The sequence below is a fragment of the Salmo salar genome, chromosome 05 (genome assembly GCF_965601325.2).
Source record: "Salmo salar chromosome 05, fSalSal1, whole genome shotgun sequence".
Classification (NCBI taxonomy): Eukaryota; Metazoa; Chordata; class Actinopteri; order Salmoniformes; family Salmonidae; genus Salmo; species Salmo salar.
This window is the reverse complement of record NC_138295.1, coordinates 74703910-74723785: the sequence shown is the minus strand read 5'-3', so window position 1 is coordinate 74723785 and position 19876 is coordinate 74703910. Positions and strand designations below refer to the sequence as shown.

General features: G+C 40.7%; 1 protein-coding gene and 1 long non-coding RNA gene across 2 annotated transcripts; one reads left to right on the top strand and one right to left on the bottom strand.

The window, feature by feature from the left end:
• The first annotated feature begins 404 nt into the window (after nucleotides 1–404).
• Nucleotides 405–19035, top strand: shisa7a (shisa family member 7a). Its single transcript, XM_045718803.2, has 6 exons — nucleotides 405–1060; nucleotides 9319–12160; nucleotides 12469–12626; nucleotides 13847–13909; nucleotides 14107–14292; nucleotides 14391–19035. The coding sequence occupies exons 2-6, from the start codon at nucleotides 11391–11393 to the stop codon at nucleotides 15638–15640; spliced, it is 2427 nt and encodes an 808-aa protein (XP_045574759.2). The 5' UTR covers nucleotides 405–1060; nucleotides 9319–11390; the 3' UTR covers nucleotides 15641–19035.
• Nucleotides 16806–19824, bottom strand: LOC123743159 (uncharacterized). Its single transcript, XR_006769967.2, has 2 exons — nucleotides 19545–19824; nucleotides 16806–17081 (listed from the first exon to the last, which is right to left on the bottom strand). It is a non-coding gene; the product is annotated as an uncharacterized LOC123743159 (long non-coding RNA).
• Nucleotides 19825–19876: the final 52 nt, after the last annotated feature.

The following is a 19876-nucleotide window of genomic DNA, read 5'->3' as shown; positions in this document are numbered from 1 at the left end:
AGCTAATTTCCCGCTATTCTACACATTTTGGCATTATGCTGAGAGTAGACGTGGCAGTTTTAAAGCTGATTTCCTGCAATTCTACACACGTTCCCATTGTTTATGACGTGTTCATATGCCATCTTGGGGGCCCCCTGGAAGTCGAGGGCCCCGTGGCACGTTTGCCGTCCATAATGGTCCATAATCCGGCTCTGCATAGCAGTTGCAGTGCATCGTTGAGAAGGTTAGCTCATGTCTTCTGTATACAGTCTTTCTGGTATTGGAACCAATCGTATTGGAACCATAATCACTTCCTTAAGCCAATTACAGACCATCATGGATGGGTTGGAATTCAGCATCCGAAAGCCCTGGATAGAACTCTCATCAACACCAGTTCGAGCGACCAATGGGAGCGCACTTGAGCTTTGCGGACCTTAGTGAGACCAGTCGCACAATCCCATAGGCATTGTATGATCGGGGTCGGTCGGAATTTCTGACGAACTCTTATATCAGCTTGGAATAAATGGAACGTAAATTTGCAGAGGAAAAATGTGTAGTTTAATTCAAGAAAAAAAAATCTGGCGACCTTCCTTTTGACGGTGTGATATGCCTATTGTGCTGCACTTGCTCGCTATAGTGAGTTTCGTAGGATAGCTAGATTGCGTTTTCTTCTACGGATTTCTTTTTTTGACCAGACAATTATATGTGCAACACATGGAATTTATGCACATCGTTTAGTTACAAAATGTATTTCACCAGGAAAGGTTAGACAATATTTCCATAAACTTGCCATTGCACAGCTTCTAGGCTATTCTAATAATAGTTTATTCCATCGATAGAGTCAACTAAGAGTTTAGCTCAGGTTAGTAAAAATAAATAGTGCAGATATGTCATATTGTCGACGGATATACTGGTACACAACATTGGGCAGCACTTGATCGACTACAAAATGAGGAGGATTTGTCACAATAGTCTTCCTTCAACAGTTTATAAGACAGTCGTTATTGCCTAACCAGAGCGAATTTATCGCAGCAATCCAGTGCGCACAGTCTCCCCGGCTGTTATCCGGCAGAACGCGCAGGTAAGACATGGCAATATATTCACCTTTTTTGATACAGGAACATCATGAAACAAATGCTCAATAACAGTTTACATTTTCTTCGTGTTTCACGTTACCTCGGGTTCCACATATGGCACAAAGTGATTTGCTATCAATATGGATAAATATAGGATACAGCAACAAAACATATTGATTTGAAAGCTGCGCCACAGACATCAACTTATCACATAAACACGCTTGTAAGACGCAGCTGATACACATTGACACAGTTTTTATACATTGATACTTCATATGTGATTAGACTACACACGCAGCCAGTCAGTGTATGCACACTCGGGTTCTTCTACACCCACGCACGCTTAATGATACATGCAAGTCATACCTCCGTAACCTACATGTAATAATGTATGCGTGCAGTGGCTGAGCTACAAGTTGTTAACCTGTAAAAGATATAGATGTGGCGAAGTCCATTCATACACAGACCGGTTACAGCCAGATATGGGTACACAAGCAGCAGCAGGTTCATTGCGCAGTTAAACTCACTATGGGCATTTCAGATTTACGTCTGTTTGCACTAGGCTACTTCTTCTCTGCTGGCCTTTTATCAGAACTAAAGCCATTTTTTTGTGCAGTGTGCATAATAGACTATTGTTTTTCAATATGGAATATGAAAGGAATGTTGTTGAAATGTGAGCATTTAACATTTTGCTCTTCACAGGGTGTGGAGATATTTTCCTCTCCACACCCTGATTGGATCAAACCAATCTGAAACCAATGAGTCATGATGGACAAGTTTTGTTACATCTTCTTCACACTATAGTATCATAAATCAATAAGCAAGGTGCTGTTGCTGTGATACAATGGCATTCAGGATTAGTCCTGTGTGTTTGTTCTGAATAATTTAGTGTCATGTCATGATGTCCTTCCTTCAGTGGACATGGAACTCATGGATACATCATTCTGATCTGCACAGCACTGAGTGTTTTGTCCTTCACTTTTTGGTCCCATGTATTCTCTCACTCCCTCCCTCCATCCTCCCATCCTTTAGCATGCAACAATGTATGTGAGACAGCCTTGCCTCTGCCCCCACTCCTCATGCAACTGCAATGCTTCTAGTCAGGAAGAGACATAACTATAGAGAGACATCTATATAGAGGAATCAAACTTACAATGTTACCATATAAACTCAGTGGCCAGTTTAAGGTACACCCATCTAGTACCATGTCGGACCTCCTTTGCCTCCAGAACAGCCTGAATTCTTTGGGGCATGGAAACGTTGCTCAATTGGTATCAAGGGACCTAACGTGTGCCAGGAAAACATTCCCCACACCAGTACACCACCGCTACCAGCCTGTCCAGGCAGGATGGGGCCATGGACTCATGCTGCTTACGCCAAATCCTGACTCTGCCATCAGCATGACGCAACAGGAACTGGGATTCGTTGGACCAGACAAAGTTTTTCCGCTCCTCAATTGTCCAGTGCTGTTGATCACGTGCCCACTGGAGCCACTTCTTCTTCTTCTTGTTTTTAGCTGATAGGAGTGGAACCCGGTGTGGTCGTCTGCTGCAATAACCCATCTGTGACAAGGACCAACGAGTTGTGCATTCCAAGATGCCATTCTGCACACCATTGTTGTACTGCGTCGTTAGTTGCCTGTTTGTGGCCTGCCTGTTGCACGATTCTTGCCATCTCCTTCGACCTCTAATCAACAAGCTGTTTTCGCCCACAGGATTGCCACTTACTGGATGCTTTTTGTTTGTCGCAACATTCTCGGTAAACCCTAGACTGTGGTGAGTGAAAAGCCCAGGAGGCCGGCTGTTTCTGAGACACTCGAAACCGCGCGCCTGGCACTGATCATACCATGCTTAAGTCGCTCATTTTGCCCATTCTAGCGTTCAATCGAACAGTAACTGAATGCCTCGATGCTTGCTTTATATAGCACGCCACTACCATGTGAGTCAATCTGAAGTGGCAAACAATTTTCGTAAACTGGCCACTTATTGTATAGTAGTAACTATACAGATATAACAATAGGGACTAACTTAAAGTATATAGTGGTAACTATAGAGTTATAACTATAGAGATATCTAACTTAAGATGTTACAGCATATAGTAGTAACTATAGAGATATAACTATAGAGACTAACTTAATGTATATAGTGGTAACTATAGAGATATAACTATAGAGATATCTAACTTCTGATGTTACAGTATATAGTAGTAACTATAGAGATATAACTATAGAGATATCTAACTTAAGATGTTACAGTATATAATAGTAACTATACAGATATAACTATGGAGACTAACTTTCAGTATATAGTGGTAACTATAGAGATATAACTAGAGATATCTAACTTAAGATGTTACAGTATATAGTAGTAACTATAGAGATATCTAACTTAAGATGTTACAATATATAGTAGTAACTGTACAGATATAACGATAGAGACTAACTTACAGTATATAGTAGTAACTATAGAGATACAACTATGGAGATATCTAACTATCGATTTTACAGTGTAGAGTGGTAACTATATAGATATAACTATAGAGACATCTAACTTCTGATGTTACAGTATATAGTGGTAACTATAGAGATATAACTATAGAGATATCTAACTTACGATGTTACAGTATATAGTGGTAACTATAGAGATATAACTATAGAGATACATTTCTTCTGATGTTACAGCATATAGTGGTCTCTGTAGACATATCTAACTTCTGATGTAACATCATTATGTGGTAACTATAGAGATATAACTATAGAGATATCTAACTTCTGATGTAACATCATTATGTGGTAACTTTAGAGATATAACTATAGAGATATCTAGCTTCTGATGTTACAGCATATAGTGGTAATGATAGAGATATAACTATAGAGACTAACTTACAGTATATAGTGGTAACTATAGAGATATATCTATAGAGATATCTAACTTCTGATGTTACAGCATATAGTGGTAACTATAGAGATATAATTATAGAAATATCTAGCTTCCGATGTTACAGCATTTAGTTGTAACTATAGAGATATAATTATAGAAATATCTAGCTTCCGATGTTACAGCATTTAGTTGTAACTATAGAGACTAACTTACAGTATATAGTGGTAACTATAGAGATAAACCTATAGAGACGTCTAACTTACGACGATATAGCATATAGTGGTAACTATAGAGATATAACTATAGTTCACTATTTTGTGATGATCTAGTTTCGTTGGTGGAGTTTAAACACTTGATCGATGTATATATCATAGAGGAGTGTAATTGTTTTTAGGCCAGCTGTTTTTAGTCAAGACGTTTGTGTTTTTAATGTAAAATGTTTTTATTGTACTGTATGTGTGTTTATAGTTTTGTTTAATGTTGTGTTAGTGTATGTAAGTTGTTTTGTTTGAAACGTTGTTCCCTCTGCTGCTATTGGACCAGGTCTCTCTTGGAAAAGAGATGTTATCTCAATGAGAAAAACCTGTATAAATAAAGGTAATAAATAAATAAAAAATAAATTGAGATATCTACCTTTTGATGTTACAGCATATAGTGGTAACTGTAGAGATGTAACTATAGAGATATCTGACTTACGATGTTACAGTATATAGTGGTAACTATAGAGATATAACTATAGAGATATCTAACTTCTGATGTTACAGCATATAGTGGTAACTGTAGAGATGTAACTATAGAGATATCTGACTTACGATGTTACAGTATATTGTGGTAACTATAGAGATATAACTATAGAGATATCTAACTTAAGATCTTACAGTATATAGGAGTAACTATACAGATATAACTATACAGATATAACTATACAGATATAACTATAGAGATATCTAACTTACGATGTTACAGTATATAGTAGTAACTATAGAGATATAACTATAGAGACATCTATCTTCTAAAGTCACAGTGTATAGTGGTAACTATAGAGATATAACTATAGAGACGTCTAACTTCTGATGTTGCAGTATATAGTGGTAACTATAGAGATATCTAACTTAAGATGTTACAGTATATAGTGGTAACTATAGAGATATAACTATAGAGACGTCTAACTTCTGATGTTACAGTATATAGTGGTAACTATAGAGATACAACTATAGAGATATCTAACTTAAGATGTTACAGTATATAGTGGTAACTATAGAGATACAACTATAGAGATATCTAACTTCTGATGTTACAGTATATAGTGGTAACTATAGAGATACAACTATAGAGATATCTAACTTAAGATGTTACAGTATATAGTGGTAACTATAGAGGTATAACTATAGAGATATCTAAATTCTGATGTTACAGTATATAGTGGTAACTATAGAGATACAACTATAGAGATATCTGACTTACGATGTTACAGTATATAGTGGTAACTATAGAGATATAACTATAGAGATATCTAACTTAAGATGTTACAGTATATAGTGGTAACTATAGAGGTATAACTATAGAGATATCTAACTTAAGATGTTACAGCATATAGTGGTAACTATAGAGATACAACTATAGAGATATCTAACTTAAGATGTTACAGTATATAGTGGTAACTATAGAGGTATAACTGTAGAGACATCTATCTTCTAAAGTCACAGTGTATAGTGGTAACTATAGAGATATAACTATAGAGACGTCTAACTTCTGATGTTACAGTATATAGTGGTAACTATAGAGATATAACTATAGAGACTAACTTTCAGTATATAGTGGTGACTATAGAGATATAACTATAGAGACGTCTAACTTCTGATGTTACAGCATATAGTGGCAACTATATAGATATAACTATAGAGACTAACTTACAGTATATAGTGGTAACTATAGAGTTATAACTATAGAGATATCTAACTTACGATGTTATACTAGTGGTAACTATAGAGAAATACCTATAGAGTCTTACTTACAGTATATAGTGGTAACTATAGAGATTTAACTATAGAGATATTTAACTTACTATGTTACTGCATATAATGGTAACTATACAGATATAACTATAGAGATATCTAACTTACGATGTTACAGCATATAGTTGTAATTATAGAGATATAACTACAGAGACGTCTAACGATGTTACCACATATGGTGGTATCTATGGAGATATCAAACTTCTGATGTTACAGCATGTAACTATAGAGATTTAACTATAGAGACATCTGACTTCTGATGTTACAGTGTATAGTGGTAACTATAGAGATATCTAACTTACAATGTTACAGCATATAGTGGTATGTATACAGATATAACTATAGAGACTAACTTACAGTATATAGTGGTAGCTGTAGAGTTATAACTATAGAGATATCTAACTTCTGATGTTACAGTATATAGTGGTAACTATAAAGATATAACTATGTTACAGTATATAGTAGTAACTATAGAGATATAACTATAGAGATATCTAACTTCTGATGTTACTGTATATAGTGGTAACTATAAAGATATAACTATGTTACAGTATATAGTAGTAACTATAGAGATATAACTATAGAGATATCTAACTTCTGATGTTACTGTATATAGTGGTAACTATAAAGATATAACTATGTTACAGTATATAGTAGTAACTATAGAGATATAACTATAGAGATATCTAACTTCTGATGTTACTGTATATAGTGGTAACTATAGAGATATAACTATAGAGATATCTAACTTAAGATGTTACATTATATAGTGGTAACTATAGAGATACAACTATAGAGATATCTAAATTCTGATGTTACATTATATAGTGGTAACTATAGAGGTAACTATGTTACAGTATATAGTAGTAACTATAGAGATATAACTATAGAGATATCTAACTTCTGATGTTACTGTATATAGTGGTAACTATAAAGATATAACTATGTTACAGTATATAGTAGTAACTATAGAGATATAACTATAGAGATATCTAACTTCTGATGTTACTGTATATAGTGGTAACTATAAAGATATAACTATAGAGATATCTAACTTAAGATGTTACAGTATATAGTAGTAACTATAGAGATATAACTATAGAGATATCTAACTTCTGATGTTACTGTATATAGTGGTAACTATAGAGATATAACTATAGAGATATCTAACTTAAGATGTTACATTATATAGTGGTAACTATTGAGATAGAACTATAGAGATATCTAATTTCTTATGTTATAGCAAATGTCATTTTTACATTTTTACTTGTAGGTGTGTTAGGATACTGGTGATACATTACAGGAATTATAACTGCATGATGTTTCACTGTAATTTGCGTCTTTAGTCATGACAAGTCTTTTGGATTAGTATATCCTGCTGGAAAATGCGGGTTGGGATGCCTTTTCATGAGAATAGATGTTGTTAGTTGAAATGATAAGGAATGTGGTGATGGACATAGAATAATGTATAGATAGAGGATGAAATGGAAGAGATTATGGTATCATGGACAACCAGTGATGATGGAGGTAGAAGTTTCAGAATTGGCTAATAGGTGTAGATTGGACTATACCTCATTTTCTGTCTCTCTCTCCATCTATCTCTCGCTCTTACACACAGACAGAGCTGCAGTGCTATTCTAAGAGAGTTAGCTGCCTCAACCCACGCACCAAATCTGAGAAAGAGAGAGAAAGGGAGAACGAGAGAGATGGGAGACAGGAGAGAGCGAGAAGAATGAAAGGAGAGAGGGAGAGACTACAGAAAGGTTCAGAATGCCTGTAGAGTGTACTGCAGTCACACACACACACACACACACACACACACACACACACACACACACACACACACACACACACACACACACACACACACACACACACACACACACAACACACACACACACACACACACACACACACACACACACACACACACACACACACACACACACACACACACTATCTCTCTGACTGACATATGTGCTGCCACTTCAACAACAGCATTAACAGTATTCATTGTACAGATCAGATCTTGCAGATGCAAGTGAAAGGACATCCAAACCACTCTCTTCCATCATATTTCATGCTTGTTGTGTCTCCCTATCTTGTTATGTTGTTTGGGTTGTGCATTTGTGGGTCTGTCTAACTGTGATGTGCTGTGCTGTGCGGTGTTATATTGGTAAGTGCTGGGAGAAATGTACTTGATTCTGTGCCACCCACACACCGCCCTCCCACTCACGACCGTCTCTGCGTCTATACCTCTGGCTCTTCCTGCTCCCCACCAACTCTCTCTGCTCATTTAAATCCCGACCCTACATTTATCCCCCTGCTCTGTCTCTCCGTTTCACTCTTTCTTTCTCTTCCTCTCTCATCTGCTTTTCAGGAGCTGATGCTCCTGCAAAAGGCAGACACACTAACACAGACACACCTAGCATACCTACATGCACCTAGCATACCTACATGCACCTAGCATACCTACATGCACCTAGCATACCTACATGCACACACACCGTGAAGGAGTAGCTTTGTATGTATGGATTTATTGTGTATTTATCTATATAGGATCCTAAACTGTCAATTGATTATCACATCCTTCCAGTTAATTGATCTTTATTCATCATTTCAACCTTTACCTGTTGGTTTGAACGTTAGAATGAGTGGCATGCCCCTTTAATTTGACTGCGTTCAAGCTTTGTTAATTAGCTGATTGCACTTGCACACACCTGTGGCCTGCTGCCTGAAGCGCTTCAATTTGTTTAAATGGAGGATGGTGTTCTGTGTGTGAGTGGGACTGCTGGGATGTCTGCAAGTTTTTAATAAAACTACACTATTTATTACGATATCACTATCTCTGTCTCATCAATGTGAGGACCAGCTATCTCACACATGCATAACAGCACACAAATTCAGGTGCATATGGCTGACTGCCCTACACACACGCACTCACACACACACACACACACACACACACACACACACACACACACACACACACACACACACACACACACACACACACACACACACACACACACACACACACACACACACAGCATACATGCCTACACACACACACACACACACACACACACACAGCATACATGCCTACACACACACACAACAGCACACAAATTCAGGTGCATACAGTATGCATGGTGCACACTTCTTGACAAGTTCTATTCCAATTTATAGCTAGAAATTCATAGCAATTCATGAGTGTCTTACAGAGTGTGTTGTCTGTGTGTTGCTGTGATGTGTGTCAGAAATCGAGGGAGGGAGTGTGTGTGAGTGAGTGTGTTTGTGTGTGTCTGTGTCGGGGGGGGGGCGCTTGAAGTCCACTCTCCAAATCGATTCTTTCTGTGTTCCATACAGGATCCACAAATCTGTGAAGACATTCCAGGCCTGATCCCCTTTATCCAAATCTGAAGACAATCCAGGAAATCAAGCAGAACTTTCAGGGAACAGAAGTGTTCTCTATAAAAACTTGGAACAACAGTGAGAACTGCTGGTTGTATTCTCCATTGTTTTTATTCACATATATTGAAACAAGTAGAGCCATCAGTGATTTCAGCAGCCCCCCCCCCCCCCCCTATCCATGCCTACATGCTCAGCGACAGATAAGAACTGTTTTGATAATTGTATGTAATTATAATTTGTGTGGGAGACGGAGCTGTCTCTGTCTATTATCACCTGTAACCTCAGACACAATAACTCCACACATTTACATATTTCTCTCCAAAAATGCTTTTCTTTCAGTTTTAGGACCAAATGAGGAATAATCAGAGTTATTGAAGGAATGGCACATGTGAACTACAATGTGCTATTCAGTCCTCAACCATCATAATGAGACACAACTGAATTCAATCTGTAGAGTTACATCTAAACCTCAAGCTCTTTTCCTTGTATATTCTATACTAGACCATACATACTAAGTTTGTACATCTAAACCTCCAGCTCTTTTCCTTGTAAATTCTATACTAGACCATACATACTAAGTTTGTACATTTAAAAACAGAGGTACCCACCCAGCTACTAGCTAAAATGAAAATGGCTTTTTCAGCTGTCTATTTGATATAATACGATTTGTCGTACTGTTTTATATTTTCTCCTCATTTGCGGTATTCACTGTCCTCTGTCCTTAATGTAGGGCGCTGGCTCTGTAGCCTTCAGCCCAATCAGAGGAACAGTAAGTGCCTATGCATTTTAGATAAGACCATAAAACATTTAAGTAAATAAGTGGCCAATGCATTATGTAGTTAGTGACCTGTGATGTTTATATGCCTGGAAGGGCAATGTCCTGCTTTACAGTCACACAGTAATGTTTACACTACGCCACAGCCATTCAGTGCCCTGACCCGTTAAGAACCACTACACCACAGCCATTCAGTGCCCTGACCCGTTAAGAACCACTACGCCACAGCCATTCAGTGTCCTGACCCGTTAAGAACCACAACCTCTCCAACTGCCAGTCAAATGGTCTGCAACATCTAAAAGCACAGGAACACAAATGATTTACATTTATTTAGCACAAGATTTATTTAGTACAAATCTTTTATTTAGCATAATACTGAAACATTAAACGTTTATATGTAGAGATTTTTCTACTTTTTCAGAGATTATTAGTTTACAGGTTGATTCTAAGTGCAAACTTGGAATGTATCCAGCGCCAAAACGACATGATTGAATCATTAACTGTTTACATTTTAGGAACAATGTTTACAGAGGACTGTTGCCCTTAAAACACAGGCCTATGTGTCATTTTGTGACATATTATTTTACAAGTGCCATAACCGAAAGGAAATGTATAACATTGCCATAACTCATTGAGGAAGCTTACTTCTTGTCTTCAGAAAAACAAAGCACAACGTGTTCAGGAATACGTCATGGTGAAGGTAAAAACCTTTCATCCAAGGAGATTCCATCTATTTTTGTATTTTTTTTCATGTGAATGTTATAACCTCAAACTAACTTCACATGATTCATAGCTAGGTTTTGTATGGTAGATAGATTCTAGACCTAGGAGAAGAAATAGACGATCTGGGTTTGATCAAGATCATAATGTTCAATTTACCCTCGTTTACTCTGTGAGGCTTATACAGATCTGATTTTACTGTAATGGGATGCAGAATATTATCACAGAAGATGTTGAAGATAATGGTAACAGAATGAAAGCCATGTAAATACCTCTGTCACCAATGGTTGACACAACTGGTTGATGACACTCGTGACTTCCATCTCTTAAAGCGTATCTAGAATTCATTCACAAAGTTCATCAGACATATTCATTATTAAATTACAATATTTTGAAACTATGAGTACCAAACAACTCATATCTGCTACCTAAATGTTTCAAATAGTGTTTTAGTGGTTTAATTCTGAAAAAAGGACAGCATTGTAACAGCGTTGAGTCGACAACAGAAAAGAGAGCTCTTAGTCATGTAAAGATGACGCCCACCACCAATCTCCAAGTCTTCGCCGTCTCCCTCCTCTCTCTCCTTGCTGCCCCACTTACCACAGCTGAGGACAGCTCCCCCTCTCCCACTCCCACTCCCCTACGTACCGACCCCCGGCCTCGCCAGGGGGGCTCCACCGACCCCCCTCAGTCTGCCCCCAGCCCCCCTCTCCTCCTCCTGGCCATCCATGCCAACCTCCGCCCCGCTGCCCTCCGGGGAAGGCCCAAAGCTCCAGAGAAACTTCCAGAATCCCCTGGGGTTCTGGAGACCCCTTCCCGGCCCCTGGCCCAGATCATGTTCCCTAAGAACGTGACGTCTGCGGCAGCGGGAGCCCTGGCTCCTCCGTTGGGCGCGGCCCAGGTGGCTCCTCCTCCCCGCAGACTGGTGGACGTGGACGTGTGCCATGGTTACTATGATGTCATGGGCCAGTTGGACAACACCTTCAACTGCTCCAAGGACAGCTTCATCTACTGCTGTGGTAGCTGCCACTACCGCTTCTGCTGCCCCGACCCCACCCGTCGTTTGGAGCAGAGCAGCTGTACCAACTACGTCTCCCCGGATTGGGCCAAGACCCAGCCACCAAACGCCATACTCCTGGATGATGATGAGCCGGAACTGGACCCTCTGCAGCCTCTGAGCCACAACACAGGATTTGTGATTGGAGGTGTCATTGTGTTTATGGTAGCAGTTGCAGTGGGGATTAAGATAATGTTCAACAAGGTGTCGCAGCAGGCCAACAACGGAGAGATCAACATGCCCAGGTAAGGGGAGGGGTCAATCAGTCACAGACCAGACAGATGAACAGACAGAGCATAAGACAAACAGACAATCACACAGACAGATAGACAGATGGACAGTCAGACAGACAGACAAACACAGATTCTTTAATAATTTCATAATGTCGTTATAACATGTTTATAGCATGTTTCATTCATAAGATCAGACAAGATATGATATCGTTAATGCCAGGGGGGGAACTGTTATTACTCCAGGCAATAAAACACATTTTACACCAGCTAATTACTTATACGTTTACATTTTTGACATTATCTTTTTGGTTTCTCCTCAGAGCGCTGGTGGACATGTTGCGTCACCAGTCCAGTCCAGTGCAGCAGGATGAGAGGAACAACAGCGTGGCTCTGTGTGGTTCAGGGGAAGGACAGGGTACGCTGGGCAGACCTCCCAAAAACCTCTATGCCCCTGGCCTGCCCAGCAAGGACAACAGACGTGAGTGGCCAGGGGAGCATTCGGTTGGAACAAACAGGAAACATGTTTTTGAAATAAAAAAGGGAAATGAGGACAAGCTCACATAGTACACTTCTGTTTCAAAGTCGTTTCTCCTGTTTTGTGCTGTTGTTGGGCTTTAGGCTTATTTCAAACTGTCTTGTAAGAAAGGGGAAGGAGTAAAATGGATTAGATTAGATGAGGTTATTAGTCACATGCACGGTGTTGCAGATGTAATCGCAGGGCACAGTGAAATACTTATGATCCGAGCTCCAACAGCGCAGGTCAAAAAAAGAGAAGTGAATGAGACAATAATAAAAATAATATTACAACTGTAGCAATGATAATGTATATTGTGGGAGGGGCAGGGTAAGTGCTATTGGGAGGGGGTAGAATATCCATAGGGGGAAAAGCAAGGGGGAGGGAGTAGGTAGCTGCCTAGTGGCTATTCAGCAGCCTGATGGTTGGTGGTAGAACCTATTGGCCAGTCTGACAGTTTTTGCCTTGATACTCCTATACTGCCAGCGTCTGAGTGATGGAAGCAGGGAGAAAAGGCCACGATGGCTTGGGTGCCACGAGGTCCCTGATGATCTTCTTGGCCTTCCTGCGACGCCTGGTGTTGTAGGTGTCCTGGAGGGCAGGCAGTGAGCACCTAATGGCTCGTTTGGCTGAGCGTACCACCCTCTGTAGAGCCTTGCAGTCAGCGGCGGTGGAGTTGTTGTACCAGGATGCGATGCAGACCAACAGTAGTCTCTCAATGGTGCTCCTGTAAAACACTGTGAGGGCCCTCGGAGACAGGACAAGTTTATTCAGCCTCCTGAGGTAGAAGAGTCGCTGCTGTGCCTTCTTTACCGTGGTGTCCGTGTGGTTTGACCATTTCATCTCATCTGAGATGTGTACGTCGAGGAACTTGGAAGTTTTCAAAGAGGGACAGTTATGTGTATTTGAAACACAGTGCAATATCCTGGTCGATTCCCACAGGTTCAATAAATGATAAGTGAGTGAGCGTGTAAAGGGGAATTGGCCCAGGTAATGTAAAAGAGGATGGATGCCTTGATCCTAATGTGGTTAATAAACCATGAAGCTAGAAATCTCCTGATAACATCCACAACTGAACACATCATACAGTGTTTCCCTCTGCTGTCTCACTCACGAACACACACACATCTACATTATGTATACACTGTTGCTCCACTGCTGATGACTGTTTGTTTGTTTTGCAGTGGGGAATATTCAACACAATTTTATCCATTCAGGAACCAGTCCCAATCACACTGCTACCATCGGTAAGTCAACTGGTGGTGTAAATGGTTGGTTCCAGTGACATACTGTAATGTATGCATCTGGTGCCCTTCCATGTTTTACAGTTATTCACAATAATGTCTTAGATGTCAATGATACCAACCTGGTTAGATAAAGGCTGTCCAAAAAACAACAATTAAGAAACAAACACACCATAACATAGCTGTCTTTGACCCCTCAGAACACGCCCCCCGTATGAACAACGCCCAGCTGGCGGCAGGAGGCACTCTTCTGTCCAGCAAACACAACAATACTAAAGGGCAGCCCTCCTTCCACCACTCCCTCCACAACCTGGCACAGCTCCCCCCATCCTACGATAACGCCACCAAGCCAGAGCTCAACAGATACTCCTCGCTCAAACGCCTGGGTGAGTAGTGTACCACGTAGCAACATAGAGATAGACCCCGTTACACAGAAAACAATAGCTCTATGACTTATGTTTCACTATTCCTCTTTTGATTCCAGAAAAGAGTGGTCTTGATGAATATTCATCGGGCTACTGCACCACCAAGAGGCGTCCCCACACGGCCCAGCCTGCTCTCCAGTCCTCCAGTCACCACATCCCCTGTGGCGGAGACTACAACACCATGGGTGGGAGGGGCACCCTCCCCCGCCACGCCCCCCGCCCCTGGATCCAACCCACCGGCCTACCCCCCGTCTCACCCACGGTCAACCCCTACCCCCTGGACCCAACCGAGCAGCACTACAACCCCAACTACGACACCCTGTCCAAGCCTGCCAGGAAGGTCATGTCGCAGGACCAGCTGCTCAACATGGGGGACGTCCCCGGGAACACTGGGACCCTCTCCAGGATGTCCAAGAACCAGCAGCACCAGTACTACAAAGCCATGGCTGCTGCTACTAAGAACTCCAACACCCAGACCCTGACAAGGAAGCCCCAGGATCGACCCCAGGAGCGGCCTCAGTCCAACAACCAGACCCTGACAAGGAAGCCCAAGGATCGACCCCAGGAGCGGCCTCAGTCCAACACCCAGACCCTGACGAGGAAGCCCCAGGATCGACCCCAGGAGCGGCCTCAGTCCAACACCCAGACCCTGACGAGGAAGCCCCAGGATCGACCCCAGGAGCGGCCTCAGTCCAACACCCAGACCCTGACGAGGAAGCCCAAGGATTGGCCCCAGGAGCGTCCCCAGGATCGCCTACTCATGTCCCCAGATCACCTGGAGGAGAGTATGGGTAGAGGGGTCGGAGGGATGGGAGTGGGTGTGCAGGATCCATATGCCCATGGAGGCGGCGGAGGCATGGTCCCCACTCTTCCCCGGGGTGGTCTCACCCCTCAGCAGAAAGCCCAGTCCCAGCAGAATGTATGTGCCACGCCCTCCCTGGACCGCCACCACATGATCAAGATGAACTCTCACCCCACGTCAGGGAGGGAGCAGGAGAGAAGCCAGGGCATGACGGGGCATATGAGTGGAGGCATGGGGGGAGGCATGGGGGGCTGGGGTGGTAGCGAGATGCCCGGGGCGGGGGTTGTCATGGGAACAGGGACGCTAGGGGGCCACAGCGCCAAGAGGATGGCTTTCGCTGCCAAGAGGCAGAACACTATCGAGCAGTTACACTTTATACCAGGAGGGGGCGACGGAGGAGCGGGAGGAGGAAGTAGAGGAGGAGGAAGTGGAGGAGGAGGAAGTGGAGGAGGAGGGGGAGGCAGTCAGGGCATCAGGACAGGCAGTAAGAATGAGGTGACAGTGTGAGGGGCACCAGGTAGAAATTGCCATCAACTGCAGATCTAGGATCAGATTATCTCACCCCTAAACCCACCCTTAACCATTAAGGGGATGAAAAAATATCTGAATCTGTATCAGTGGTTAGGGCATATTCTACCTACTGCGTGTGTGGTCTTCATGAAGAGAGTAGACATATGAGAATAGGAAGGGTAGAGAAGGAAATATGGTGAATCAATCTGTACATATAGGGAGATGAAGGACTTGCTTAGAGGTCAAAATGGTAGAGGAACGGAATTATCCTGCCATTTTTATATATGTGATACATCAGCCATATTTCATATCTAAATGTGCCATATTGCCATACACTGATGCCATGAATAACTGAAAAATAACAAACGTGGGAGAAATTAGATAGCTAGGACTTAGTTAAGAAACTGGTTTGTTCATGCATAACCTTGTGTTTTATATCAAATGTTTTACAGAATAAAGAAACTTTTGAGCCATATTAGAAAGGAGGGACCAAGATAATATATCTAAGTATGAGAGAGAGAAGGGTGGTGTACGGCCAGACTGTGTACTTCATTGTTACAAAGAAAAACAGGTTGCACTTGCATCAAAGGATGCTATTTTCCCCATGGAGCATTGAACTGATGATCTTCATGACCTATGATGTGGAATGTTGGATGATATAGGGTTTTGAATCCGGGGAGTGGTGTACGAGTGAGCCCGCCTCATTCTGACGCAGGAAAACAGAGCTGTCGATAGTTGCTTCTTGTGTGAATGAATGAGTGACCTTGGGAAAATTGCTTCCACACATTCTCTAGTTGCCCCCAGTAACTGATCTGAGGTCAGTTTTGCATCCCACCACCGCCTAATAGTTATGCTCAGCATTTGGGGAGGTTGAGCTGATCCTAAATCTGTGCCTAAGTGCAACTTCTACCTGGAGCTCCCCTGTGACCCAGCTGTCTTCATCAGGACAACCAAATCTGATTGAGCCATGAGTCACTATGTTTGACGAGGAACTTCTGAGTTGGTCAGCCTACCAATAGGATGATTAGCTACTGCAAGTACAGGGTATTTTCTTTCATAGAGCACAAAAAGTACAGTATGATGCAGGTGTTGCACTTCATAATACGACTGACCTTCAAAGCCATGCATTGGGATACAAATAAAATACCACAGAGAAAGCACGTCTGACAATCACCATTTTATTATTCTCACCAGAGAACTGACACAAGCCAACATTTCTACAGGACAATACAAATGATTGGCTTCAGAGCAATCCAAAGTGTATGTGTCTAGGGAATTGACTGTAACAAGGCAGTGGACTATAATGCATACTGTAGGATGACTCCAATGATGAAGCAGTCAGATATGAGGGTGAGACTCAGAAGAGACTTGGGTGGCTAGGATGCCCTTCATCAGAAGAGGACCTTGCTCGTTCGTAGTAACACACTCCAACCGTTCTCTATTAGGTAGAAATGTCATAATATCAATAATAATGCTTAATATTAAGGGCTATCCTATCCTACATGTGTGGCTTTGGACCATATAATACAGCATATTAATGCTTTCACTTAATTTTTGGTGTTGATATTGTCACTGACATGTGAGTACTAATGTTCTGTAGATACCTGGAGTCAAACTTGTAAAAAAAAAAACATGAGCAGTTTTTTTCCAGCCCAGCTCAAAGAGGGAAACACTAAGACAGAAAAGTTTTTGCACAATCCCGATATTTGCACCAGATAAAGACAGACATATTTTGTATCACATCTTAGGGGTTTACATTCAGCATAAAAGGACACTCAGTCACTGGAGATGCGCGGGGCTGTGTTTGATAAACTTAAGGGACTTAAGAAAATGAACAGACTTGTATTCGACTAAGAGAGAAGTATAACTGTATATATATATATCATCTACAGTATACAAAGTGTCTCATATTGCTTACAAATGGACAGAAGAAAAAAATCTGACATAATTCAGGAGATAAAATGACTGACATGTTGATACAGATTTTCTTTTGACAATCTTCCTATACACAACGGTAACTTACCCAGTGAGCAAAATGGCATCTTTTAGACGTCCATGGACGTCGGCGTCAGACGGTGTTCACTGGGTAGTCCGTGTCGGTTATTGTCATGATTACGACAAGTGTTATTATTAATGATTATTATAATTGTTGTTATAATTAATGGTTATCTTATAGTTATGATGTTGGTGTTATTTTTCTTAGTGAGATTTTAAGTGTTTACATGTTTTTAGATACCTATCTTTCTCATGACATTTTGTTTGTTTTGTTACATCTGAACACAAAATGGGGATTCAAACAAACACTGTCTAATCTTGATGCATGTCAACTCCATGCCTTGGTAATGCATTGACAATGCATGTATACAGGGTTTTATTACAGTATGTTTTGAGACAATGGCCCAATTACAAACCTATCCCTAGTCCCTTTCCCTAGATGTAGCCTTCTATCTAGACTATTTGAAAATATTGCGTAGGTATTAGCAAAAGTTGTGTTGGTTCCACGTGTTGGGGTGGAATGATTACACTCACCGTTCACAAGGTCATACAATATTGATAGGGACTAGGGAGGGAAAAGTTCTGGGTCTGGGACCAAATTGAAACACTTGCTAATACCACAGCCTAACCCAATAAAACCCAAAGGGTTAACACATGATGTCACAATGTAGGTAAAAAGGGTATAACAGTAACTACCTGAATGTTCAGTAACAGTGTCTTTTTTCAGGGAATTAGGACAGCTAACCTAGTTTTAGATTTGTATTTAAGTCACAGAAAGTCTGTAGCAATGTCTGTACTATCGCCACAAGCCATAACCATTGAAACAGTCATTACATACACTTCTGCCATTATTTTGTACATGGTAAACCTTTTTTTGTGTAAGTATATTGTATTTTGTATAGCTAGTACAATCAGAATATTCTAATGGGTTGTGGCTCTCTTCTATAACACATTAATTTGAGGCTTCAACAAATTATATGTGAGTATTTAGTGGAATGTACAGTGACCACCCAAATGCTTAACATTTAACATATTTCTATATAGCCTATTATGTGGCAACAGGGATATTTTTGATGAGTAATGACAAATAACACGTAATAGATGGTGAATAAAATAAGACACAAAGAGATGAATGAATAGGTGTATGTTTCAACACCATCATTAATTCATTTAAACCTATGTAGAACGAAGAAGGATAAATCTAAATCTAGATTTGTATGAGATTATATAGATTTGTATGGGATGATATTTACAAGTGAACTTCATGAATGTTTTCATGACTATTATTAATTTTAATATATAAAGGCCTACTTTTAATTTCTCCAATGCATTTTGATCCCCTTGGATACAGCAGTGATCGAACACTACATTTGTAAAATAAAGTTGGTGGAAAAGGTTGTCAGACTTGTTTCTTTCATCAGGGTCTTACTCAAGTACTGAAGAAATTGTATGATATTAGGAGTGATAAACTAGTCATCCTACTCAACTATTCTCATATGAAGTGACTTTACTGACAGGTAAGATTGAATAAATGTTAGACATTCTGTGGGAAGTTGTTCCTAAATCTACAGTAGGCTACAACTAAATCACTAGCTAATAGGGCAGCCACCCCCCTGGAGAGCTACTGTCCTGCAAGCTTTCATTTCAACGAAATTATAACTGTTCCCCAGGACCTTAATTAACTGAATCAGGTATGTTACCACGGGTTTGGAGCAAAAGCCTACACCAGTAGCCTTCCGGAGTTACCCCTGATCCATGGATACATTACCATTTCAATGAAACCCTACATTTGCATGACAAAGCCTGTCACCCCGCAAGTGCCAGAATGACAAGTATACAATTGTATGTCCAAACATTTAGGCATTTTTAAAAAGTTTTATATGAATGACAATGAAATGCAAGTTACCAAATACACGGCAGCCATTTTAACAAGTCTTGGTTGGTGAATGCTATGCCCAGCTGCAGCATGAAGCCAGTTAAAATGGCTTCAACCTCCCGCAGAGTCTGAATCTATTTCTGACGGATTTTTATCACATTATTTGTCATTCGGATACCAACACGGGTGACGACTTGACATAATATACCATAAAAAATCTTTACCAAATGGAAATAAGAATAATTCAATGCAAAATATCAGTTAGCTATAGATAGCATGCTTGCTATCCAAAACAGCTACTGAACCACAGGTTATGCTACCCGGAAATATTTCACGGGCCGGAAAGGACCAATGTTAAGTGA